This window comes from Pomacea canaliculata, linkage group LG4 (assembly GCF_003073045.1).
Source record: "Pomacea canaliculata isolate SZHN2017 linkage group LG4, ASM307304v1, whole genome shotgun sequence".
Lineage (NCBI taxonomy): Eukaryota > Metazoa > Mollusca > Gastropoda > Architaenioglossa > Ampullariidae > Pomacea > Pomacea canaliculata.
Window position 1 is genome coordinate 14244696 of NC_037593.1, and position 27183 is coordinate 14271878.

A 27183-nucleotide genomic window follows, 5' to 3' on the forward strand; every position below is an offset into this window, starting at 1 on the left:
ATGACAGGTAAAGAAAAAAAAACAAGTTAACGCCGCAAGGACCTCAGGAAGATGGGGGAAAGTTGGTAAAGCTTTGTAGGTCTCATGGCACCGAACTTTACTGCGCTATTCCCAGGTTCTGTCTTGCCCCACCATCACCCACTGAGGCGCAGCGCGCGAGCCCACGCGCAGCCGAGGGAAGGTGGAACTGGATGCGAGAGAGTCAGAAGGAGACACACGCAAACGATACCAAAGCACCGCGCAGGTAGACCCAGCTCCATCGCGAGACAGGAGGAGGAGGTTAAACACAGAGAGAGAGAAAAAACGAGCGAGAGAGATAACGGGGGATTTGGGGGAAAGGGAGACGGAGGCAAAAGCGAAACCGAGGGGAGGTGGAGGGGCGAAAAGGGACGTAATCCCTTCAAGGCATCGCCAACAGTCAGCGGGATTCCAAGATGGCTGCTGTGGACGACGAGGTGGACGATCGCTTCAAAGACATCGACATCGAGAGCATCCTGTCCCGCGTGCAGCGACGACCTCTGACCTTCAGCCGCAGAAGACCGTCTTGAAAGGTAGGTGCTTGATGCTGGGTGATGGTGGTGCCGGAGCTGGTGTATGTCGGTCGGGCTGGCGGAGTGTGCAGGCCGGCGTGTGGTGACTGACATGCGCCTGACGGTTGGTCCTGGTGCGTTGTTTACTGTTGACGTCAGATTAGCTTGCCGTTAGGGGATCACAGAGGCTGTGGCTCCCGACCTGCGATAGTTGTTTGTGTTTACAGCTGGAAAGTTGCATGTACCTTCATGGGTGGAATTAACGTGTGTGTTTACAGGTGTAAAGTGACGGGGTTTCTTAATATACAAAGATTCTTATTTAGAGATGGAAAGTTATGTGGTTGCTCACTGCTGGAAAGTTGTGGTTTGTTTACAGTTGGAGAGAACTTTAAGTTCAGATACACTTTTGCCTGTAAACCAGCACACATACTCTCTGTTAAATATATGTCAAGCATGTGTATGTCCATCAATCATCACCAGTGTATATATATATTCCAAAGCTTGTTTTGTTAAGGTTTGGGTCTGTATTCATCGAAGAGACATGGCAGTAGCAGTTTGGCTAACCAAGATTTTGTAAAAACCAGCTTTTTCCCTTCTATTTTGCTTTTTTCCCTCTCTCTCTCTCTCCGCCCACGTTCCATGTTTCCCGCAAGTCTTAAATTTTCCGCCTTCAACTCTCTTCATTATTTTCCTCGCTCTCTGAGCACATACGTGTGTGTGGCAGTGGAAGTGCATATGAAAACTCAGAGCTAGTCAGTTGACTACCTAGTTACATCAAACCACACTACGTTTGACCTATTACATATACGTCAGTTGTTGTTGTCTTAACACGTGGACAAACACACACATGTTCATGCACGCAGAGACAGAGAGAAGAGACATAACAAAAGATGGGAAGGAGATATAGATAGAGAGAAAAGAAAACAAGAGATGGTTAGAATGAAGTCAGAGAGAGAGAATCGAAAGTATGATGTCAGCATTCCTTGCAGGACGAGATAAAAATGAACTCAAATAAGTGTCACACACACACACACACAGACAAAACAACCGAAGCACTAAACAATCAGAATGTATAAGAAAGGAGGATAACTAGTTGCCTGTCCCCCGTCCAAACCCTCCATCGCTGCTTTCATTCTCTGATGGTGGAGGTCGGCGCCTCCAGTCCCAGCAACCCTCCGCCGCAAAGACCACCGATCGATGTAACGTGGATGCTGGAAGAATGGAAGAATGCAACTGCATGCAGTCAGCTTCCTGGAGCATCCTGCTTGTTGCACCAAACACACCTTCTTACTCTTCGGCCAGTTTTCTTACGAACGGCAGTTGTCGCTACCATCACAACATCATGAACGATTATTACCACGACGGCGACATTTCAATAAGGATGCTTTGATGCCGTGAAGATTGTTCCTGTCAGATGTGGAAGGTCAACCCCGATCCACAACCCCCTCATGCTAGATAGATGAGCATTTAACCTTTGTTGATTTAGTTAAGGGTGTTTACGAATAGGTCTCTCAAGTTGTATTTTGTTTTCACTCGCTTGCAATGTGTCAGACAGGGGCCACTGTATCGAGAAATGCTTGACGGTTTATTTACCCGTGATTTATTTATGAGGCAGGTGTCTGTGTATCCACAATTGTCTGGGCTCAAGCAGCGCGTCAGACATTATCAGTGTATCAGTAACAGTTTTGCCAGGTGTTTAGAAAGAAAGAAAAAAAACTCTGTCGATGTTTGACTGAGCGAGACAAGTATCAGTCATCAAAAACTGAATGGCGTGAGTGCTTGTGAGACAGGTATCCTTGTGTGAGGAGGAAGGGGAAAGGCTCTGTTGTACTATGTCCGGTCTCTGCCATGATCGTCATAACCTTTTCCCCATCATACTTCCCCTCCACCCGAACTCATCAGCAGCTTCTGTTTCGTGAAGACCAGCAAGTAATATCAACCTCAACTTACTCCTACCCAGAAATCACCGTCGTCACCCATCTGTGCTCCACCCTGTTGGAACTCCTTCTTTCCATACCCCATTTACATAGAATATCTCTCTCTCTCCCCCCGACACCCCATCCTCCCAGCCCGCCAACCCTCCACATCCACTGGGTGTCGATCTGAATCGATAATTGATGTGACTGTCAGAGGGCAAAGGTTACGTCGCAGAGTCCGATTCCTTGAAAAAAGTTTCGGACAGACCGCCGCCAGACAGAATCAATGCCGTCTTTCTGTAGCTCACCTGCACCAAGAAGTCTTTCTGTCTCTCGTTCTCTCTCGTCTCTGAGGGATGTTGAAACAAGTTGAATAAGCTTTCTGTGAACCGGAGATAGTGTTGTGGATTCATTCTTTTTTTTTCTTAAAAACTTCACCTCTCAAGTTCTTCATCTGATCTTGATACTTTGCTTGTACATTTGATATTTCAAACCTTCACACTTTGAAAGAATAATCGTCCAGTCAAATTGAGTTCAAGTTTTTCTCTCCTTTTCTTTCTCGTCTGTCTCTCTGTCGCTACCATCTTATTTTCTGTCAACACTTCTAGTGTTTGAGCACTTCATAATTATTCTTTTGGCCATGTAGGCCATGGTCTTGTAAGTCAGACTAGGTTTCCTCCGTTATTTCAGTTCACCAACCCTCTCCCCTCCAAACCCAAGCTTTTTTTGTTTGTTTGTTGTTTTTTTTTTTTATCGTCAGTATCTCTTTTATGAATCCCTCTTTTAATCACGGAACTTTCTTGCCTGTCGGCGGCATCAGATGACCCGACGCGGAGTAATTCCCGATTCATGCGATTTACTCTCACAGAGGGTCCGCGGTGCCAGTAATGCATCGCTAATCAAGGGCTTAACGAACGTTAACGGTCTCTGTTTTCTTGCTCTCAGCCTTTGGTATCGCGGATCCTGAAGTGAGATTTGCTCTTTATGAGGCATCACGAGCTCCTCGGTCGGCACACACCGCAACTGACGGCCTCTGGTGTTCGTATCGACTTCTGGCATCGGTGTGACTCATATCTCTTCTTCACTTACTCTGTGTCTGAGACTGCCAACACACACACGAACTCACACACATACACGAACACACACACGAGCAGACACACACACACACGAACACACACACAGTGCCTCTCTGATGAATATTTATTCACTTATCAGATACAGAACTTATTGTATTTCCACATTGCCCTGGTCGTACAAATTAAGAGGAATATCAGGTTTTTCGCGATTTCCACAGGCCTGATGTGAAAAAAAATTGCTAAACATTATTTTCTGTGCAGCGCGCTGGAGATATGGATCGTATAAGCATCGAACATGGCTAATTAAGTCCCAACGATGTTAATCTATATCTCAGAATAGATGTGCTAGGAGGAAGACTAAATGCCGGGGGGAGTATCATCAAGAGAAAGGGGGAATGGAAATCAATGAACTGTGTACCTAGCTTAGACGTAGAGGCAGACCGTCACGAGTCTTAAGACAATTAGGGAAAATGGATCCTTCTTTTTTTTAACAGCTTTTGTTCACTTATTCTATCTGTAAGGACTAGAAGAATAATGCCAGCTTTCTCCATCTTTGTCCACTCTCACTTTCTCTGCCATCATGTTCAGACTTGGCTGTGGTCTGAGTTACCGGTATTTTCACAAAACGAAACGGATGTTAGAAAAAAAAATAAGGCAAAGGGTTAGAAAAACATTTTTTTAACAAAAAAATTAAAGAAGTGTGCTTTATCGAAAGACCACTTCAAGCTTAGTTCACACACGCACGCACAGACAGAGCTTTGCATCTTGTAATTATCCTGACTGGGGAACATCTCTCAGCCACTCAGAGGTCTTGAGATGTCCAGTGTCGCCTGATGGATGCGCGAAGACGTCTGCTGCAGCCAGGGAACAGGAAGTGTGTGTGATGTGTGGTAACCCAGTGCTGGGCCGCGTACCTCGCACTTGTGGACAATAAATTGGGTTTTTTTTCAGCCTCTCGGAAGAATCTGGGTGACAAGACTACTGGCAGATGGCCAGCATGTGCACGGCAGTGTGTGTAACAGAGAGCGAGTGTGTCTGTCAGAGATGCTTGCTGCAGTCTGGTGAAGAGGAGATTGCTGAAAGGGAGGGATGTCGACTGATGGAGATAAATAATTTTGAAGTGTAAGCTAGTAAACATGTAATTATCTGCTCTAAGGTTGTAAACATGTAATTGTCTGCTGTGTTAGTAAACATGTTGTCTGCTGTTTTACAAGATGGCGGGGTTTGTCGGTTTACGTGCAGGCTACAAGTAAATCACACCGACCTATCTGTTAAAAGCATTTGAGCATCAGCCAGTAATTCTACAAAAATGTTCGAAGCTGTTCCCTTTTCTACTTTATCTTTAAGTAGGCGGAAGTGGTCATGCATTCTTAAAACGGATGATAGCGTGACTGCAGCTGCTGAACTTTTCTCTTTATTGTTCGTTCTTCGTCACATCCTGAGCCGGTGGACATGAGGCCGCATGAACATTTCCTTTCCCTTGTCAATTCATAAAAGTGTTTTTAGTGTTCACTCTCTCTGTCTCTCCAGCGTTTATGAACACTTTAATGTATGTAAGGGTCATGCGAGCTACAGAGGAGAATGTTTGGGTAGGTGGTACAGTGGCCAAGTACAGTGGTATCCACATGAGTACTGATTCGGTCGGAGGTTGTGGATTTGACAGAACATTCGACCAATAACATACACAAACAACCAATCATAACAATAATAATTTTTTCCCACTAAGTTGTGTAGCGCTTTGTGTTGGTCTGTGGGTATTGCTCTAAAATATTTACATCCTTGATGATCTGGGTGGTTCTTCCTAGTTCATTTTCTGCTCCCTCACACCTCGTCAGTCGAGTATACTGCATGAGGGCACACAGCAGATATCTCGGATAAAGGGCATCCTTGCGGGATATGTTCTGGGTTACACTCATATCTATGTGTGTGTGAGAGAGATTCTAGCAGACAGTGGAATATCATTGCTTTCAGTCCCGAAGAGACCTGAGTTAAGTACATGTATGTGTTGTTCGACCCACTGCTGTTAGTAACCGGATTCAACCGAAGCCTGAGGACCTCTGAATATGAAATACATTGATCCGTGTGCTCCAGACAGCCGCCTACTGGTGTAAGTCTGTGGGTTACTCATTTCCTCCGATGTCGCAATGGGAGGGGAAGCCTGTGCACTGCTACAGTGCCCCTCCGAGTGACGGGATGTGGTGGGTTGCTGCTGGCAGCATCTTGCGGTGGCACTGTATGTTTTCGAGCACGGACTTGCAGTCAGAAATACTTTAAGTGCTGAAGGTCACTTGTTGAATTGAGGGTTTAGCTGCCTCTAGCAGTCCAAACTGTTCTGAGGTGAAGCTTGGGGATGGCTTCCCAGAGGGCTTGATGTGATAGTGATTTCTGTCCTCTGGGAAGCAGTTGTAGGAACTGCTGACACAATGTTTGGCAGCTTCCTTTTCACATTTAAATGTGGGGCATGGAAGGGTGTAACTCTTGTCCCAGTATTTTAACTGTTAGAGCCTTCAGTGGATGTGCTTATCGCTTGTCTTGTCAATACCCGGTACTTTGGTTTTGACCTGGACGAGTTTGGTGGTGGGGTGTTGGAGGGTGCTGGGTGGGCTGATGATTTTCAGTTGTGGAGTTACTCAGAATGCTCAAGATGAACAGAATCTGAGAGGGGATGACGTCTCCATGTTCAGTTGTTTAGACAAGGGGTTGAGGTTTGAACTCAGGGGCCAATTTTCAGCAAGTGCACAGAGCTTTGTCAGCTGTGAGTGCTGGAAGTCTGGATTTTTTTTTTTTTTTTGTCGGTGGTGACCGCCACGTCCCTTCGGTTGGCCGAAGACCTGTCACCTTTGTCCATTTCGCTGATTTGCGTGGTTTCAATGTGTTCTTGTGATGATGTTTACCCTGCAGTTTGTACTTTTGTCCAGCCTGCTGGCATTTGGTGTCCAATCAGAGGTCTAGTCTAACATGCCATACTCCTATACTCTGGGTCGTACGTACTGTTTTGAATCCCGAGAAGTTTCAGAAATCGTCTTCATCAGAGAAATAAACTCTCCCCTCCCCACGCACTTCTTCTGGCTGGATGTGCTTCATTCAGATGAGTCTTCAGTCAAGGGCTACTCTCAGATCAGTATCGGTTTGTTACCGATTACAAACGCAGAAGCTGATGTCTTCGTTTGTTGCAAAGCAAGGAACACTGCAGCGGTCTTCTCGGCATTGATTTGTCCTCCGCCCACCTGCTGACGCCTTTCCAGGCGCTTGTTGCACACCTGCTGACGCTCGTGAAACATGTTCTACCGGCATCGTGCAAGGTGTGCTCTGCACGTGCAGTTTTGGACGTTATCATTACAGAGAAAAGATTTGTTGCAATGATCGCACTTTGTCGAAACAACTGACCAGACTGGTGATTTTGTCTGTCGCTTCATGAAAATTAAATGATGAAGTATATATATATATCCTGAACACTTTCTAACTGTATTTTAAAAGTTTCTTGTTTGACATTGACATCGTGCCAAACTATTTCTTAACCACTACGTTGGTTTTCATCCCAAATTAAGCCTCCATGGGGTAAATGCACATACAGACGCGTGCACACGCACACAATGCCAAGGCATTACAGAAGATGCTATGAGCATCACCACCTGTGAAAGCTGTTGATGCCCTTGAATGATGCAATGTCTATTTCAAGTTGACAGCGCAGGTAAAAGGAATGTTAGGAAACATATCACACAGTATTATTTTCTTTTAAAAAAAAAACTGCACTGGGCTATCCTCAAACTTTAATATCTATAAAAGCTTTCTGAGAAGAGAACACACGAAAGAGTCCGAGCTTGTTTTCTTTACCAATCCATCAGCAGCTACGAGCTAGCATCTGTGAGCCAAGCAACATGGCCGGCACGGGAGGATCATGGGATACGTTTTGGCAGCGGCGTGCGAATGGGTGGCTGCAATCCTCCCCACCACGCCGCCCCTCTTCCCCATTAGGTTCGAGGTTTCATGCCGCTACGGAGGGTCGTACACCATGACGTCACCCTCATCCTCCTTTCCCCATCCCCTCCAGCTTCCCACATCCGGCTCATTCAGGCACATTTCAGCAAAACATTGGCACGCAGCGTCGTCGCTGTAGTTTCGTCGAACCCGCTGACCTCGTCCGAATTCTCGTTGTCTCTCGCGTGCAGATTCCTCCCCCTTGCCTCCTTGATTCAGAAAACCCTGCTCGCACTTTTCCCGATAAAAACGAAGGTAGGGGTTACGGGGCGGGCGGTGATGAGGGTGGTGCAGGGTGTGGGTAGAGAGGGTCACACCGCTCCTCGGCATGCGCCCCGAAAATGCGGTTGTTGCGTGTCAAAGAAGGTTAAAAGTCACAGTGTTTTGTCGTCGGCAAGAAGAGGTGAAAGACTATTACTTTATTTGGAGTGTTGTCATATGTATCTCTTCTTGTCTATGTGTTGCCTTGCACCGTTTGGCAGACCTTGTGTTGGGATGTCACAGCCTGCGGTCTTCCCCTTCCTCTTTTCATTTCGCGACACGCCCTCATCCTCCATCTTCCATGTTTGCGATCCCCCATCTTGCTGACGAAGCCTGTTTTTGAAGAACTGGAACTGAGGTGTGTTTTGTGACTGGCATATTGTCCAGAGAGTTCACGCCTTGATATGTTCCACTTACTGCCGGCATTCATGTGCTCGCATACACACTATGATTATCTACTTACCCACCTATTCACGATACGCAAATGTGTGAGAATCTGAGTCAGATAAATACTAGGAATAATAAGTGTTTATTCACAGAGCACCTTATTCCATCAGCAGGCAGGGTCAAGGCACTTGCATACATGACCTCACACGAGTGTACAGGATTCATCATAGACATAAAAATAAATTTATTAATTATAATCATTCAAGTAATAACTACTCTTTCTCTCTCTCACACACACGGTGGAGGATACCGAAGTTTCTGGAGAAAACGACTGTAAACAGGTGTTATGACAAGCTTTTATTTTTCCCAGAAGGCAATTACGAGCAGCTCGATATAAAGGACAAAACAATACATTAACATATTCATTTCCGACAAACAAACTCATGCAATCATGTTTCAGACAGCTGTATTCGTTCGCACTCAGTAACACTCCTTTTGCTCCTGCTTCTCAATGCACACATTTTTTCTTTATTCCTGCCCCGAGAAATGGTTTGAGATAAAAGCAGCTTCATGACCTCAGAGAGGTCACAGTAAGAACAGGACTATGAAAATCATTGTAAACAACTATGATTGGCGCATCTGGTCTTGTGATTACAACTTACCGATAAAACGTTTGAATAATAACATTCTTCCTTAGAATAATTCCCGTTTTATTGTGCGAGGGACGTTTATCATTAAATGGTGGTCGTCGTGGGGGTTAGGAGGAGGAGGGGAGTATGTCTGACAAGGGGGTCACTCTGATGACTTTTTCAGTTCACATGTGGTATGTGGATGTCTTACGCATTTAAATCCATTACAAGTCCTCTTTGACAACGAACAGCAAGTATCTATCAGCTAAGCACACGTCACACATGAGATTATTTATGCAAAATAAGGGGAGACAATTCATGATAGTGATGATGAAGAAGATGAGGGAGCGGGTTAAAGAAAAAGATATCAACAAGGGGAAATAAATCCTACAAAAACCAGAACTTAGGGCTGAAAATAATAATAAAATGAAAAAAAGAAACAAAAAGAAAGAAAATACGCCTTCTTTTTTTCTCTCTCTCTCTCCTCAGGCGCCAGCTAAATGCTAATGGCTGAGAGCTTCTTGTGTTCACGTCGATTCTACTTTGAAAAAAAAAAAGTCAGGCAGCTGCAGTGTGGGTTGTCTCCCTCATTGTGGCATTGTCTCTGTAACGAAATGGCCGATCAACGATTTCGCTCCCTTGGAGAGGAATGTTGTCAAGACCACACGTGGTCACGTGATAGTGTGCCCGGTCAAGGTGTAGGCGTCCAGTTCTTTGCGATGGGACGTAGGAGATAGCCGGTGATTCTACGCATGCGCTGACGTGTGAATGTGTGTCTGTGTGTGTGTGTGTGTGCGCGCGCGATCGTGTACGTATCTGTGTGAGATTGTAACCGAAGCAACAATTCAGTATCACTGTCGTGATATTTTTTATTCTTAGTTCTTTACTTAATTAATCTTAAATGTAGGAAATTCCAAATCCAAGATACACAAGTTCTATTGACACACAGTGCCAATGTGTTTGTGTAGCTACTACACACCCACTAGGCCGCGTCCTGGTTTCAAGATGGAGTTTGCGTGAATAAGGTCCATCCACAGACTCGATTATACAAGTCTGGGAGTCCATTTGAAATTTTTTTTATTTAGTACTTGAATTATCGTTCTTTGAGTATGATAAGCGTGGAATTGTGCTTTTGTCAGTTCGTTTCGCCTTTTTTCTGGCTCCTTTTCATGGCGCTGGTGATAGAGGGAATTTTATGGAGACACCAATCAGACACAGTCTATTACGCGCAACAAAAGCCTCTGTCTCGATACAATAGCAACGAGTACTAGCACCCAGATGAACTCATAAAATGGCTCATTAAGGGGAGGCAGTGGCTGCCATACCCATCCAGTGCCCTCCGCCCCAACGGCGCCCTGGTCACGTGCAGCACTGGAGGAGAAGGGAGGACACAGCAGGCACAATTAGGGGGACGGGGTAGGCATGGCCTGTCATCCTGCGCATCCCACAGACTGAGACAGAATCGCAAGACAGAATGAGAGTTGATGGTAATTACCTCCCTTAGTTCCACAATCGATAAAAACTAAGTGATTGATGATAATGATGATGATGGACGACGAGGATGATGATTGTGATGATGGTGGTGGTGGTGGCAGTGGTTTGTCAGAAACGACCCAACCTGCTGAGCGCAGTGATATTTTGACGGTAAAACTCCACACATATGATATAATCTAGCTTATGATAATAATAATGATAATAATGATGATTAGTGTGGGGATTTGTTTCCTGGCCAACAGACAGTCGCGTGCATCTAATATCTACCGTAGATCACGTATGTAGATATGTATGTAGCCCACTTATGTAGCACACGTATGTAGATGTATGTAAATGTGTGTAGCACACGTATGTAGATGTCTCTAGAACATGTATGTAGAAATTATGGCAAAAGGAGTAATGACAGTGGTAATAGTAGGAAGGAGGAGTAATAAGACAAAATACGGGATAATCAACAATAATATCAGCTGTAATATCAGCTAATACATCCCCAATAATATCAATTAAAAATACTATTATTATCAGAATTGATATCAATCCCATCAAAAATCATATCATCAATAATGTCAACTATAGTGTCGAAGTGTAGGTTTTTAAGAAGTTTATTTTCTGTTCTACTTCAGGTGCATCGTTCGTGTGTGTGTATGCGCGCATAATGTATGTCCGTGTGTTCTTTGCAACAGGCAAGCCTCTGTTGATGACAATATTCATACTAATAATAAATAATAATATAAATTCATCACGACTGAACAGTTTTTCTCAAGGGATGTGGCAGCTGCATTTTGTTTCGCCCCATGGACCTCGTTTGTCGGAGTGATACTACCCTCCCCCTCCTCTTGAGCGCTGAAGCCTCATATCGTTGGGCGAAATGTCGTCGCTATGGAGATTCAAGAGACTGCGCATGTGTCCCGCGATAAGAACGGTTAAAGGGGATGGCAAGTGAATCATCAGGTTGAGCGTAAATGGCAAACACTGTTTTACTCCAAACGTTTTCTCGTATAATTTTGGGTTGCAAAAAAATTGTTTACTTTGCAATGAAACACAGCTCGGAGTGGTTTATGAAGGCCAGCATTTTTGCATGCTCTTTTGAAAAGTTGAGCAAATTAACCGTCGTGTGTGACATAACTGGACTCTTTTGACAAGGAATGTGCCGAGCATTGTCAGGGGTGGGAGAGAACGTGCTCGGTTTGGCCGACTTGTGAAAAGGAGTGGGTTCAGGTATAAAGTTGTTAAAATTCTAATTCAGTAAAGTCGAGCTCAGTATCGTGACCAGAAGTAGTTCATTCAGGGACATTCTTCTAGTTTTTACACTCAGAAATCACTGTACCGATGATGTCTTAATCAATGATTGACATATTGAAATATGCATTTGTTATATTGATAAACTTCTTACTATTTGTAACTTTATCTTCTGTTACACCACTCTTTCCAGTTCACTTAATTTATCGTCTCCGTGTCTGGGTTTGAAATTTTGAGGTACCATTACGAAATCTAGTATGGTATCGTTTTGATGATTCCACTTACAGACTGACAGTTAGCTCTCTTATTGGTCACTCAATAACACAAACATGGCGGCCTAGTGGAACTGCCTCAGACCTGTGTTTTGCAACCTGAAATTTGGAAGAGAAGTGAAAGTGCAAATTTTTAGTTAAACCCGACTTTTTGACTTGCTTTGCCCTTTAAGCACAGCTAGCTCGCTCACTTGCCACTTCCTTTAACCTGAATAGTTCTGGCTTTTAGCGAATTCTCGACACAACATATCAATCACTCAGACATGGAGCAAGCTTTTGTTCTTTGTCTTTCTGCATTTTTATTTCTCTCTCTCTCTAGATCGTTCTCGCACTCTACCTGGGACAATGTACACAAAACATCGCTAAGCTGGATGTTTATCGCAAAGAATTTGCAAAGGTGCTCACAAAATATAAACAGTTGAGCAAATGGCTTCAATTTAACGATGACGCTGGCCCCTAGCAACGCTTTTGCACATGGCCACATAATGTCAGTGATGTCACGCTTGTATCATTAGAGGCTGGCTGGGGAAGCTCTGTTCCAAACACACTCATCGTCCACCCCTGCATCATTTCTCGTGAAAATGTCTAACCAGACGGACAGTTGGGCTGCCAGGCAGAATATTTAAAGACAGTTAAGTTTTTATGTTTCTACACGCCAACAATATGTTAAAAGCAAGATGCCAGCGTTCCTCTGTATGTGTTGTAAATGTTCTTTAGTAAATTTTCACAAAATGTTTCTTAGTGCATTTTGTCTTCAAATGCTACCCATTCTGTTGTGCTTTTTTGGGGACTGACAATTTATCTTGTGTCGCTAATGTTGAAAAAAAAAAGAGAAAGGCTGACTTTTAATATCTGTTGCTCTGGAAAATGAGTGAAAATCCATGTTTTTTCCCCGAAAAGAACTCCATGTCCTTTCTTCGCTCTTTGCCTTCACACACTGTGCTTCAGAGAGAACTTGAGTGAACAAGAGTTACAGGAAGAAGTTTATTACATCGATGGTGGATATATATATAAACCCGTAAATTTATGGCATTTGAAACACAAACAGTTTCCACACATGAAGTTGCTAAAATTAAATTAATTACAGCGAAAAGTCTATTTAGACAAAAGGTTGATCTTCTTGTCAACTGAATATTGTTGATATCGAGCAGAAACTGTTCAAGAGATACAAAGAGTGAAGGAAAAGTCGGGGAAGTGGTTCTAATTCATCCTCACAAAGAAGATGGCGTGCTTACGAGGCCAGGACTAACATACACATCCATCTCTGACAGTCCGACCGCAACACGCATCCGCAACGCTGACGCCGGAGAACATGAGAGTTGTCGCCCACAGCCTGTTAGGAGAAGGGACGTCACTCTCACATGCATGAAATACAATTACTTGTGTCCACATGGGCGGACAGGTGGAAGGATGAGTTTGTTATCGTGTCTGCGTTTGATTGTGCCCGCATGTGTCTGCACGTCGATGATACTGCCAAAGCAATCCGTCTCGGACATCGACTTTTTTTTCTTTGCATCCTGATGTTTCGTCATTTCGACCTTCGCCCTCAAAAGTAGGGGAAATAAAAACTCCAAATACTAATTTTCCCAATAAACAGAAAACAATATTAGTGCAAGGCTTTAACACAAATTGATGACTGATGTTGAAGTCCCTAATTTAGCTTAATTCCAGGAAATGATTTTCGTCGGCAAAAAAATTAGCTCCTAATAAACCGGAAGTTTTTTGCACACCAGCCTCGTTCTAGTAGTTAACTGAAAAAAAAAATCATCTGCAAGCAGTCCATTAATACAAGTTCATGGTTTAATTAAGCACTTTAAATTCTTATCAGGATGGGATTCGGGAACTATCAACTACAGCCTCCTCGCTCAGTATCAGTTGTCCAGAAGGGTTGGTGGTGGCCATAGAACTGTAGAAGCTATAGTCTCACAGTAGTGCAGGCCTTTGTTGATTGAGTAGCCAGCCCAGGGTGCTGATGAGTGCACACCTCAGGCACGTGCTGAAAGAACGTTTGTTTTGTTATGAATCATTTTTCATTCGAACGGGTGAGTGGGCATTTGAGGGGTGCTTTTTTCAAGTTCGTAAATGTTAGATGCAGGGGATAGAAGGATTCTGAAAATAGAAGTGATTAAGCACAAATCTCACACAAGTATTCACGCCTGCATCTGAAGCACACACACAGCATGTAGACACACATACTGTACTCAGACAAACACGCGTACACACAGAAAATTTAAAACTGAATAAGCTGCTAAATTTTTTTCGATAGTCATCAACCATCATCAAACAAAGCCACTTCGCACAGAAGCAACATTTTGAACACACTTGCAATGAAGTATACAGGCAGGTAGGCAAATACACGAACACGTGGTTCACAAGGAGATAAAATGTCGTTGACCTAAAGAGCTCAACGTCCACGTCACTGGGCAATGACTGTACAGACGACATCGATCTGCTGCCGGTCGCAGGTAACGGTTACGCAGTCGCAGACTTCAGAGCCGCTTTAACAGGGCCATAAACATTGTCTCTGAAGAAAAGGTCACGTGGGTTTAACTTTTTATAGTGGAGCGGCTTCAGCATGCTTGATTAAAGGACATCGGTCTAACTCCGTCCAGTCACGTCTGTCGTCTGACACTGAAGACAGCAAGCTCACCTTAATAATGCAGCAACTCCCACTACCATCATTGTTGAAACTACTGTCACAAATCAAATCTTTGGGTTACAAAAATTTTTTAAAATAGCTTAAGTATATCAGAAATGATAGATGAATGCGCAATATTTTAATATAAAATTAATGTTAAAATAAAAATGCTATTAATGACTATTCTAATATATGGAACTGTCATGAAGATAATCAAACTGGACATGCTTTTTTTGGTCAACTTCTGTTGTAAAAAATATGTGTCTAAGGCTTAATAAGTGGATGAGATATTAATTTTTATTAAATCATCTTCTTTTTCATCTTTGCTATTAGTAAAATTGCAAATCCTGTGGTTGTAACGATCCAAGACGCTTTTCTTCTCCTCACCCGCTCTCTTCCCCCTCCATTCCCAGACATCTCAGTAATGATGTTCGTCTGATGTTCTCTAGCACCTGAGTTCGTCAAGAGACTCAGCGGCGAGGAGGCGGTCGATGAAGGCGCAGACCTGACCTTGCAGTTCAAGGTCGTCGGAATCCCGCCGCCGACCTTGCGCTGGTTCAAGGACGACGAAGAGGTGAGTGACCACCCCCGCCTGAGCGTGGACAAGAAGGAGGACGGAAGCCATCTACTGACGCTGCACGCTGTCAACAAGGGAGACGAGGCCGCCTACAGGTGTCGCGCCGAGAACTCGGAGGGCTCGTCATCCTGCTGCTTCTTCTTATCGGTGAAAGGTGGACAAACACGACTTTCATTCCAAACCCTCCCTTCTGCTTACCGCCTCCGCACACGCTGTTAGGACAATTTTCTTTATTAAAAATACAATTACTGTCGTAAGGCAAAAGTGTTTTCTCGAATCATTGCAACACAAATCGAACAGTAATTGGCTGTTTAAGGTTAATTAAGCAAAGACATGGTCATGGTAAAATGATTAGAAGAAGAGGAAAGAACGAAATAAGAGATGAAAAATAAAACCCGAATAAACAGAAAAAAATTAAAAGAAATAATAGAAGAATGAATCGAAGAAGAAATAACAGAAGAATGAATCGAAAAATAAATAATAGAAGAATGAATCGAAAAAGAAATAATAGAAGAATGAATGAAAGAATATGAAAAACAAAATATTGAAAACATGCATCCTCAACGCGTGATCTTTGTCAGGCAGGAAACCAAATTGTTCTTAGCCTGTTAGAAATTTTAAAAAGCTGTGTTTAGGACATACACATTGACATACTATTGACGATACATATATTCCCTTTCAATGTGTCAAAAACTAAAACTAGACATAAAACAAAATTAATTAAAAAGTTTTCTGTATTGTCGTTTCAAGCTAAACCAAAGAGCCCAAAGCGTGACGGGAAGTTGTCGCCCAATAAAAGGACAGTTTCCTATCCCACCATGTTTTCTACCATCGTCGAGAAAGTGGAAGAAGAAGAAAAAGCTGGACGGGAGACAGCACAAGCCCCGGAGTCTCCCTTGTCTCACTTCTACGACAGCCTGAGCCTCAAGAGCCGCAGCACCTGGCCCTCCTTCCTCGGCGACTGGGCTTTCGTCAGCGGCACGCACAAGGCGCGCGGAGGTGAGTGCTCATTTGCATATCATCAAAGACAAACGTTTGAGGAGGTGTGGCCGACAGATAATTATATGCATTCCCTGCAGACCTTTGCCCATCCTCATCTGTTTTGTTTCTTTGCAAGAAGAGTGTTGTCCCTTTGCATAAGGCCTTGATATCGGGTGTAACGATACCGAGAGACCAGAAATTCCTTTTTTTCCTCTTAATTAGTAATTTTAATCAGCAATGTTGACGGTAAAGTGAAATGGTAAAAATCAACCCCAGCTGAATAACGTGTCCAATCGGAAACAATATTTGACTAAAGAGAAAGTACATCAGAATATTTTTTAGTTTCTTATATTTTCTTCATGTTTCTATAAGGAATGGTAGAAAGAATTTTCGTAAATACTGATCTCAGTATTTTTTTTTCTAATTATGATATGGTTCAGTATCAAGTTGGTGTGATTTTTTAATTTATATAAAAATTCCAATTAAAAAATCTCATCATTGTGTGGTGCTCAATGGTTATACTTCAGTAGAACCTCGTTTTGTAGAATGGGAGTTCGGTATCCGATACCAAGACTCAACTTACTTGCAAGCAAAATTGTTCTTCTGGCTTTTGTTTTGTAGGATCAGTACAGACTCCAGAGGTAACCCAGTATATGCAGCTCCTTTTTTTTGGCATGCTCTCCTTCTGGTTTATGATGCATTGTTTTAACGCACAATGTCTCTGTTAGCACTGCTCAACTGCTTTTTTTTTTTTGGTAACTTAGTCAACATTGGCAAGTCTAAACAACCTCTGTTTGAAGATTAATATTTTGGATCGCACACTTGCTTCCAGTGGTATGCCTGTGATTCTGTTTTTCATCTCAACATGACACAGTAATCTCTGTAACAGTGTAATGAACAAAAGGTCTACATCAGGTGTCAAGCTCTTTTTTATTTTAATTAACTTTGTGGTTTGTTGACGAAGAATTTTGGATGCTAACTCGTCTCTATGTCTTTCTATAACCTGTTGAGGTGCCAATAAGTTCGCTGTATTGTCAGTGAAAGTAAATCATCATGCAAGTATGTTAATAATCACATCAGGTGAAAATCTTTCTTCGGACTGTTATGGCTGGTGATTGATGATGCTGATGATTTTGTGAGAAATAAGGTTGTTGATGCACTAGACACATGAGCAACCGTTGAGCCGATATGAAGAATTTTGAGCATCTGTAGCGGCATATTTGTTCCTCACATCTACTTTACAAAAAAAAATAAAGGCTAAATAAATAAACAGTTACAAAATGCAGAAGATAAGAATGAGTCTGTAATAGTCTAACAAGGTTTCTTCTCAGTTTTACATTTTGCTGAAATTCAAATGTTACTGGTTATGCAGAGAAGATGTGGTTCTTCGGTATTAGTCCCTTAGGGCCATCAGGACACTCAGTCTCGTTTCCAAACGACTGTAGGACGTTCGTCCTTGCTAATGTCTCAGTATGTGTTCAGTTGCATGTTTGATTATGTACAGTCATTGATACACATCAGTCGACAAAACAGCGGGTTGAACTTCTACAATCTGATATTCGTAAAAAGAAAAATCTTTGGATTTTAAAAGCCTTATTTTGGTGAATCATTCAATCTGTATATTTTCTCCATTTTCTTTTTTTAAAATATATTTGTCTTTTTGGACATTAACTCCACTGATGTTTTGGGGATAACAGGTAAAACTCTCTTACCTTGAATCCTTAGGAGTATTTAACTGCAAATGAAAGGCAGGGTTAAATGCAGGGTTAAAGGCAGATCCCATACCCATTACCCCGCCCCTCAACTCTCTCCTGTCATTTAACCCATGTATGCCTCACTTTATTAAATAAAATAATTTTTTCTCTTCAAATTGTTATTCTTTGAATATCGGCAGCTCACATTCAGGAATTTCATGCACAAAAATGCCAACCTCCGGCATTAATGGTTTAAACCTGCACTGAAAAATCAGCCGCTTGTCCACTGCTGTGTGGACGTAGAACTTGAGTCACTGGGCCGACTGAGCCTCGAATTAAAATAGTTCTTTTTCTGAGATCGGCTGATTTAACCACAAGGGTACAGAGGACTTCATATTTTCGAATAAACAGCTTGCACAAAAACACTTCTAAAATTCAAAGTACACTAAAAACATCAAGCACAATTTTTTTTATGATGAGCTTCACCGGCAGGTTTTCCGGTCTTGTGTTTATGTCTGTTGGTATGTCTCTATCCGTTTACTTTGGTCTACGGTTATGTGTGTGTTATGTGTATTTTGTGTCTGTCTTTGCCTCATCTGTGTATTTGCTTTTCTTTTTATGTGTATATATTATATCATAGATGTAGTTATGAAACCGTATTAAAGACACAGCGGAGGACCGAATAAATGCACTCAGGGATTATTTTACTATGTCAGATTAAGGAATGAATAACTTTTAGGATGTTTTCATAAAAATTAAAATGCGCCACACAGTTGCATGTCACCAGCTTGTCCTCGCTCCTTCCCCAAGATGACACTTCATGAAGTCTGGTAAATTAAATCTTTTATTATTATTGCCGTCCTCAATATTCTACTTCACTACTTCAAGATTTCATCAATTATACAAATCTCAGGCCATTGGGTAGGACTGGAGCTTGTGGCTTACTGTTAATTTGCAGCAAATGCGTCTTGACCTATGTGAGGTGAGATAACTGTCTGTGTGTGAGTTTTCTGTAAGGGTTCTGGTTCCCTATTTTCGCTGCTGAACATATAACATGACATCTTATGTTGGTGCTAACCTCATCAGGCATGGCTTGAATTATTTTGACATTTTGTTACAGCAGAGCATGTTAAGAAGAAGTTTTAAACTTTTTTTTGAATTCTTGATCTCGTTTGTTTGTTTCTCTGGTTGCTTCTTAAGGAATTAACCAGCTGTGAAGAAAGTGTTGGCAAAACTATTTAAATTTAATTTTGGTTTTGCTTTGAAATGCACGAGCAACACTAATGACTCATTTCATTTCAAACTTATTTGACCGTGCTTTCTGTCAGTGACCTATTCATGTAAAAAAAATCATCAATTTTCATCCCTTTTTGACAAAAATACTGTCTTGTCAATGAGAAAATTAAATTCTACCTTTATAAAAGGTAGTTCTCAGTCTGCTATATTTCAACAGCTGTGCATGCAAATTTTGCCCATATCATTCTTTATTATAAATATCTTTTGAAAAGACCACAGTTTGTATCAATTTAAAAGCTATGTCTTTTTATTATATTGTTTACCATACATGAAAACCTACCTGGAGTATATTTACAATACCTATGAAAAGACAAGGTGGACGCTAGTCTCAGTATTCAACAGTTCAGGGTGGTTCTAAATAATAATCATTGGCCAAGTTTACTCTTCTAGCCAGACGTAGCACAGACGCCATGACATTTGATACTCAGAACCCAAGGGTTCTTGTGAAGCAGAAACGGTTGCAAATAAAAGAAAATTGTAGCAGCCTTTAAAAACATTATCTTGGAGTAATCTTTGGCCGTGGTTTGTGGTTAACACCTGCAAAACTCTTATTGTTGAAACGGCGCGTGGATATACTTCCCGCTGGGGATGTAATTTAGTAATAACAGACAAACTGCAACACACAACTGATGTCGTGTGGAGAATAGGGATGTGGGGGATAGACAGGCGGAAATTGGTACAAGAGTTTTGTATGAGTGTGTGTGTGTGTGTGAGAGAGAGAGAAAGAATATGTGTGTGAGAGATAGTGTGTATAAGAGATAGTGTGAGAGAAAGAGAGTGAGAGAGAGAAAAGAGACTGAGAGAGAGAGCATGTGTATATGTGTGTGTGTGTGTGAGAGAGAGAATATGTGTGTGAGAGAGATATTGTGAGAGAAAGAGAATATGTCTGTGTGTGTGTGAGAGAGAGAGTGTGGGAGAATGTGTATGTGTTTGAGTGAGAGAGAGTTTAATGTTGAGAGAGAGTGTGCGTATGAGTGCATTTGGTGTGTGTGAGAGAGAGAGAAAGAGTGTATGAGAAAGTGTTGTGTCTGAGATGTATCTATGCATGAGAGAGTGTGAGTGTGTGTGAGAGAGAGTTTAATGTGCATGAGAGTCTGTGTGTGTGTGTGACAGAGAGAGGGTTAGAGAGTGTGTATGAGAGGGAGAGGGAAAGAGAGTGTGTGTATGAGAGAAAGAAAGAGTGTGTAAGAGAGAGATTTTGTGTGTGTGATATTGTAAGTGTGTATGCGTGAGAGAGAGTATGTGTTTTACATCTTTACAAGTGTTTTTCCATAATCACAAACACGAGAAGGGAAATAACTGATGTAGCTAAAGTCAGGTTGTAACAACATTTTCTTTGCGGCCTGTAGAGTTGACTGACCTTGGTAGAAGCAAAGCGTCACTGCTTATTGACAGCATTGCGTATTAACAAATTGACGTCATTTGTACGTGCGTCATATTTATAAATAGTCGGCTTGTTGTCGTTATTGTGTAAGACGAGCACACAGACGGCCATCTTGATGCAAACCTCTGACAGACATTATTAATAAGGTGCGGTTTGTTCAATTTTAAGTGTTTTTCCCCCAAACGTTAATTCACAGAGGCAGAAACATTTATTGTTACGTTGTTTTCCATTTGTTTCTTTATCTGAAAACGTCCAATTTTTTTTTTTTTTTTTTTACGTGTCTAACGAAGAAGTACAAAACATGTCTGACTATTTTGTGTTAGATAATTTGGAATAGTTCCAAGACGTTTTAACGATGCAGGGATTCGTTGAATTCAGAGAAGACTAGAGGAAGAGTATGTTTGCAAAGCATTTGCGTCGTCCAGAAAACAAGTCAATAACGAAGACTGGTTTTTCTATCTCTCTCTCTCTGTAGCAGATGCACATGCATCTTCTATTTCCTCTCTTTGTCACTTTTCACTCAGATAAGATCGACAGTCGAATGTTCCTTTTGCTGGCTTTTCACCTGTCTGTCAGTTTCTTAGTTTGTGTATGAACTGATTGATCTTTACGTAATAAAATATAGAAATGTGATAGGTCTAGAAGGTTCAAAAGGTAGGAATGTTTAGATTTTGTTTTTCTTCTTCTTTGTTTATTTAATCCAATATTTACTTTTCTTTTTTTATAGTCTTTGTAATTTCCTTCAAACTTCTACATTCTTTTGTTGTTAATATATTTTAATTATAACAATCCAATAATTAAGCTAATTTGCTTTTGTTTATAAAGAAAAGAATCAGGTATTACAATTGATTTGCGTGTTTATATTTTGTAAATTCTGATAGAATATTTGGTTGGCGTCTAGATATACTCTTTAACACCGATATCTTGTGTCTGTTTTGATAACATTTTTCTCATTTATCTATGTTGTTTCTGTGCTCTGTTCCTTCAATAACTTTGACTATCGCTTCACCGTGCTTACGAAGTGAGAGGAAGTCGCCTCTCCAGCGCAAAATGGAAATATTAAGGAAAAGCATCTTATTTCCGAAGTTATAAAGCGGTGGCAAGACTCCTGGACACTAATTAACGTTTCTTTACCGTAAGACACTTTAGCTACCACTTAATAACAACGGCTCCAAGGGTAGAACAACATCTTTCAGGTCTGGGTATCGCTTTATAATTTCGGAAACAAGACGTTAGACCTTGAGTTCCCCATCTTGCTCCAGGGAGAAACTTACCCTCGCTTCATAGGTATGGCCTTTGATAGCGTTTCTCTTGAATTAATCTGACTTCATAAGGATAGGAAGATCGTTCTGACATCACTAGAAAAGAGCGCGCATGTGTGTCACCTGATTGCCAATTTTCCCTCTCTTGTTTTCAGGCTCGACCGGAAGTTACTGCAGCAGCGGAAGTGAAGCCGACTTCGGAGAATGTGAGAATGCTGAGAGCTGGCAGTCCGATGACGTTTTCGCTGACCCACCAGAAAAAACAGGGCAAGACCTTGAACCTTCGACCCCGCGCGCTGTGTTTTGTCTCGAAGCCAGAAGAATCGAACCTCAGCGACTCGGAACTGTACCGCAAAATGTTGATAGCGCACCGCAAGAAGCTGCGACACGTGGATTTCAAGTACTGACCTCCGTCGCGACCAATCAGAAGCCTGTTTCGATCTCATCCACACAAAAAACTTTATCTTCGACCAGATCCGATGCCCAGACTAAACCTGATTCCACACCACCATCCATCAGTCACAAACCTGAACAGAAGCTACTCCAGGAACGAAAAGCGGGAAGCACTCCTACTGTCACCAAGGGCACCACGCAGTCGAAGACGACATTTGCTGGAAGTTCAACGGGAGAGCATTCGCGTTTGAAAGGTTTGGCCTCGACGCTGGCCCCGCTGTACGTGACAAAAACAAGCAACGACAGTGCCACGAGGATGGAGTTGGTCAAAGCAGCTGACCCGTCCAAGAAAACAGATCGTTGTGACGTCCTTGGCGTTAACAGCCTTCCGACCGCTCCTCATGAACTGGGAGAAAACAAAATGGAGACAAGCAAAGGGGGAAATGGAGGACTCGCTCCTCCGCTGCCAGAAAGGGAGGAACGCGAGCCTACGCCAATTCCACCAGAAATGCTGGTCATACCCCAGAAGACCTCCAGCAGTCACGTGACTCCTTCTTGCCAATGGACAGAGGATGCGTTCTTGTGCGGAAGCGCATTGCAAGCGCCTTCGGAAGCTAAGGACAGAAAAACGTCGAAAGTCGACCTAGACGTCGCTGCCAGTGTGTGGTGCCGGACGTGGCTGCTGATATGGCGTCTGAAGACTCGATCAGCGACAACAGCAGCGAAGACCACGTGACCGGCGAAGGTCACGAAGAATCTGTGACGGCGAGTCAGGCTGGGAACTTTATGAATGTCATGGAGGGTCCCAGACGGCGTGCGCCACCGACAACACTACCCCTTGCCTCTATCTTGCCCAGGCCCTACAGTCCCCCACATCATGCGCTTCACATTGTCGTCCCCACCACCGCCATCACCGCCACCATCGCCACCGCCACTGATGACGCCGCCACCGCCACTGCCGCCACCACCACCACCGCCACTGATGACGCCGCCACCACCGTCAGCCCCACTGAGCACGGATCCTCTGCCGCTGACTTCCAAAGCGGAGCGGACGTGAAGACGACCTTCGCTCAGCAACCCCTGCTGGCCGGTGTGCGGGTCAAGGCCGCGCATCGCAACGCCCGGAGGCCACTTCCGGAGCAGCGATCGTCGTGGCGCTTGGGCGAGATGGTGCTGGGGCTGAGCGCACTGACTTTCTTGTCGTTGTACCTCGACATCCCGCCCCACGTCTTTATGCTCCTCGTTTTTGGAGTCTTTTCCGTGATTTTGTATACCCAGCGCCACCAGCTGTCTTGAGCGACGCCTCGCGCTACCCCACACCCCTACCCCCACCGACAAACATGGCAGCGTCGTGGGTTAAGGATAAGGAGAACGCCAAGGAAGGAATCGTCATCACATGCATGAGCTGTCCTTCCCGCTCACACGTCTTGAGGGGAACTCTGCTGACGTGGATCAAGGGTCGCGCCAGAACCTTTAAAAAAGAGAGAGTGAGAGAAAGAAAAATAAAATTAAGACTCCTCATTTTGTCGCCACAGCCAGCAGGAATCAACCCTCTATTGAATCTCGTTCACAGCGTGTTAGGAAGAAGACACCATATGGCAGAGGACGAGTTGTTTGAAGTCGTGGCCAAAAGAAGCGGATAAACTAATGACAAGTTATCGTCCGACTCACCATTGAAAAGAGACTTCTCTCCACTTTCTGTCTGTTAAAATGTATATGGGTAAGGGAGGGGTGGGTTTCGGGGAGAACTAATCTTGAAAACAAACGTCTCAGAAATTGAGCAGACAACTCTTTGCAACAGCAAAACTGCATTTTCTTCCCTTCGACCGAATCTGCCTTGTGGGGGATGGCGGTGTGTTGAGGGAAAAAGGGGGAGCGGATAGAAGAGGTAACTCGTGGACTTCGAAAGTGTGTCTGGAAGCGTTTTCAACAAAGATCGATTTCGAATTCTTGCAAAAGAGTCAGTCCAGAAAACAGAGACGTTGTTTAGCCAGACTGGCATTTCTCCTCTATTGATGTGGACATTTTTTATTGTTCCCCAAGAAACCTTTGCACCCTCTGTGGTCTGTTCCCCGAAGTAGTGTTCCTTTTCGACAGGCGAACTACTTTCCCTCTTTCTTCATCGCCCCCTTCTGTTCTCTGTACCAACCTCGACATTGTCCTCATTCTTTTTCTCCAAGTCTTTCAAGATTAATTAAGAAGTTCCCGTCGTTGCCCTCCTCAATTTTGCTGTCATAAACAAGCATAAAACAAAACACTCTTTAAAAAATCTCCCTATCTCCCCTAAATTCTACTTCTACTTCATTCCTGCTGCAGTAGTATTCTGTTCATATACTAACCCCCAAATTTAGCGGGGAACTGTTGAATCTGGGCTTTGTTGTCTTGCCCAAAGCCGAATTTATCTTGCCGTTTCTTGTGACGAAGCGGTGGCACTGTTGATTATAGAACTCTTACATGCTGTGATTATGGGTGGATCTTTAGATGTTGGCGTCATTTCGCGGAATTTTGGCACAACTGTCACCACGCATGCAAAGTCTCCCCTGACCTGCTGTATTCACCGTATTCTTATAAACAGACCTTGTGGTTACACGGTTGGCTGCGGCTTCTGGTTTGAAGAACTGCCATTGGTTTTGAATGACTGTTTATAGGCAGACTGCACTCCGATGCACATCCTGTTGTTAGCGTTAGTCTGTTAGTGTTAGCGAGGACCCAGACGGTCTGGGCTGGGTTATACGAGCATTGTAGAATCACCTACAAATTTTTATTACGGGAGAAAAAAACTGTGCGAATGCTCACGAACCCCAGTCCTGGTCACATTTTTTTCTGCATTTATTATTATTTTTTTTGCTTTATTTTTTTTATTCCTTTTTTCGTTCGTTCATTCCTTTATCAGTCTACCCTGAGGGGTACGTTTAAAACGTTAAACGTGTTTTGTAGTGTTACTGTTTTACCTAGTAGGGCATTTCCATTGCATTTAACATGAAAATTAAATAATTGATATGTTTATAACATTATTTTGTTATGCAGAGTTATCTGCTTTTTTCTGAGAGAGAGGTATCGAGATTTTTATCGTTGCTGGGCGGCGCCTTGGCAACCTGCCCTCAGCACATTCGTCAATGGGTCGGCTGCTTGACGTCTTGCTTTCAATGAAACTGCCTCCCCGGTCTGTCGCCTCGCTCCATCTTTCCACACGCTGCCCGCTGGGTCGCTTCGCCCTACGGCATCCTTCTGCCTGGAGCTGCTGCTGCGGCAGCCCCACCCTCCTCCTCTCTTCCCACCCCCGCAAAAGCAACTCACTGATGCAGACAGCACTGAGAGGGAAGGCAGAGAAAAGGGAGCGCCAGCTTCAGGGCTTGATTTCGAGAACGTTTTTGTCGTCCCTTCAAATGTGCTCTGATCGACTAATCAAATGAATCGATCTTTTGTCATCGTCTTGACCCAGTCGCGCGTTTATGCACACATACAGACACATGCATGTACACATACACACACATGGACACACGTATGTAAAAGCGCTCGCGTGCATGCACCCACACACACACAGGGTATCAATTCGGTCGTCAACGGTAGGCCTTGACCTCTGGCCGATGGTAACGATCTCATAATGAATAAATTTAGAAAGACACTGCTCAGAATTAATCTTTCAGTCGATAAGGACTGTTTCTCATTATGACGACATTGAACTCTCCCTCTCGTCCCACCCCACAACTCACCACCCATTTTGAAAAAAAAAAACCGTTACTAACGGGTTTTGTCCTATCATCAGAAATCAGTTTTTGAATACCTGGCTTCTTTTAGACGTTTGAAGGTGAGGTTTGATGACATGGTCTCTGTTATCTATTCACAGCAACGGTGGCTCGATTTTTCTCTGGCTTATAGTCTTTGTTTGTTTGTTTTTCGAGTTTCTTTTCGTTAGGGATTATACACAAGATACATACGAATCCCACATTGTTCTTGGATTCTGGAAATTCCCTTTCTTTCATCGTTCTGTATTCAGTTTCGTTTTGTTAGTCGCAGATGTTGGGAAATATTGTCAGCCATCGACCAAACAGATAATAATATTGATAATGCTCGGGAGAACACTTTAAGAGTTCCGTGGATATTGTTTAATAAGATTGTACATGATAAGTTGTGTGAATAATATTTGCTCTGTGGATAATAATGGAGAGCTCAGTGAATAATAATGATAGCGTTGTGTATAATAATGTGAAGAGCTTTGTGAATAATAAGGAAGAGCTTTGTGAATAATAACCCTGCGCTTGTGAATACTGATGCACTTTGTTGAAACTGATGCAAAACTGTAATGTGTTGCCCACTCATGTTTTGCCGTGTCCAGTATGCAATCTCTTTTACATATGCAGTTGCCATCATAGTGTCGGCATGTAGGTGCACACGTGTTGAGGTGTTTGCAGTGTGAATTGCCTTTCCTTTGTGTAGCGCGCACTGCATCCTGGGCCACAAGCTCGCCGAAGACTTTGCTATGAAAATTCTCTGCTTGAACACAGGACAGAGCAGGTGCGCGAAGGACTTTCCTGGCGAAGCTTGGCGCAAGCTGTGGACAGATTTCAGGCGCTTCTTCTTCGAGAGAGACGGTTGTTGTCTCCCCTTTTCGTAGACATTTTGGCTTTAGAGAACCGACGATGTTTCGAGGACATTGTGAACAAAGCTTCCCCGACGGATAAATCAAAAAAGTGTGCACCGCCACCAAAAACGGATGCTCATACTTGGACTTGCAGCTCTTCGTGTACAGAGAAACTGGGTGAACTTAGTTTCACAGAGCGGAATTATCACTCCAGGTCGTATCTAGGGCGAGAAGGTGTGATGTCATGCTTCTTAACTTCGCGAATGATCGACCATCAGCTGATTAAACAAAAAGTTAGTCGTCTGCAAAGTGTGTGCGTTTTCATGCGCGTGTTTGTGTGACTGCCTGTGTGTGGAGCATATCCACTTTGTCCCACCTTTATCTTTACACTCATGAATGGAAGTAAGAACATGCACTCTCCTCGTTATCTTCCCTTGCCTGAGTCACCACAATGGACAGGTAGCAGCAGCGACATTGCTCACAACAGACAGCCACGCAATCTTTATCAAGTTATTACAAAACTCTGATAACAAAATCTTGAGCTGGTGATTCCAAACTCTGATCTTCAACAGAATATTTTCAATCTTCTGGGTA

At 43.1% G+C, this 27183-nt stretch overlaps 1 protein-coding gene across 1 annotated transcript; it reads left to right on the top strand.

Annotated features, from left to right (window-relative positions):
- LOC112561559 (myopalladin-like) lies at window positions 1–26898 on the top strand. Its single transcript, XM_025234117.1, has 6 exons — window positions 1–7; window positions 153–551; window positions 14870–15151; window positions 15748–15996; window positions 16600–16619; window positions 21770–26898. The coding sequence occupies exons 1-6, from the start codon at window positions 1–3 to the stop codon at window positions 22019–22021; spliced, it is 1209 nt and encodes a 402-aa protein (XP_025089902.1). The 3' UTR covers window positions 22022–26898.
- The last annotated feature ends 285 nt before the right edge of the window (window positions 26899–27183 follow it).

Coding starts and splice junctions, on each gene's coding strand:
- LOC112561559 (XM_025234117.1), top strand. Junction 15,152..15,747: donor CTTCTTCTTATCGGTGAAAG/GTGGACAAACAC, acceptor TGTCGTTTCAAG/CTAAACCAAAGAGCCCAAAG. Junction 16,620..21,769: donor GATCAGTACAGACTCCAGAG/GTAACCCAGTAT, acceptor TCTTGTTTTCAG/GCTCGACCGGAAGTTACTGC.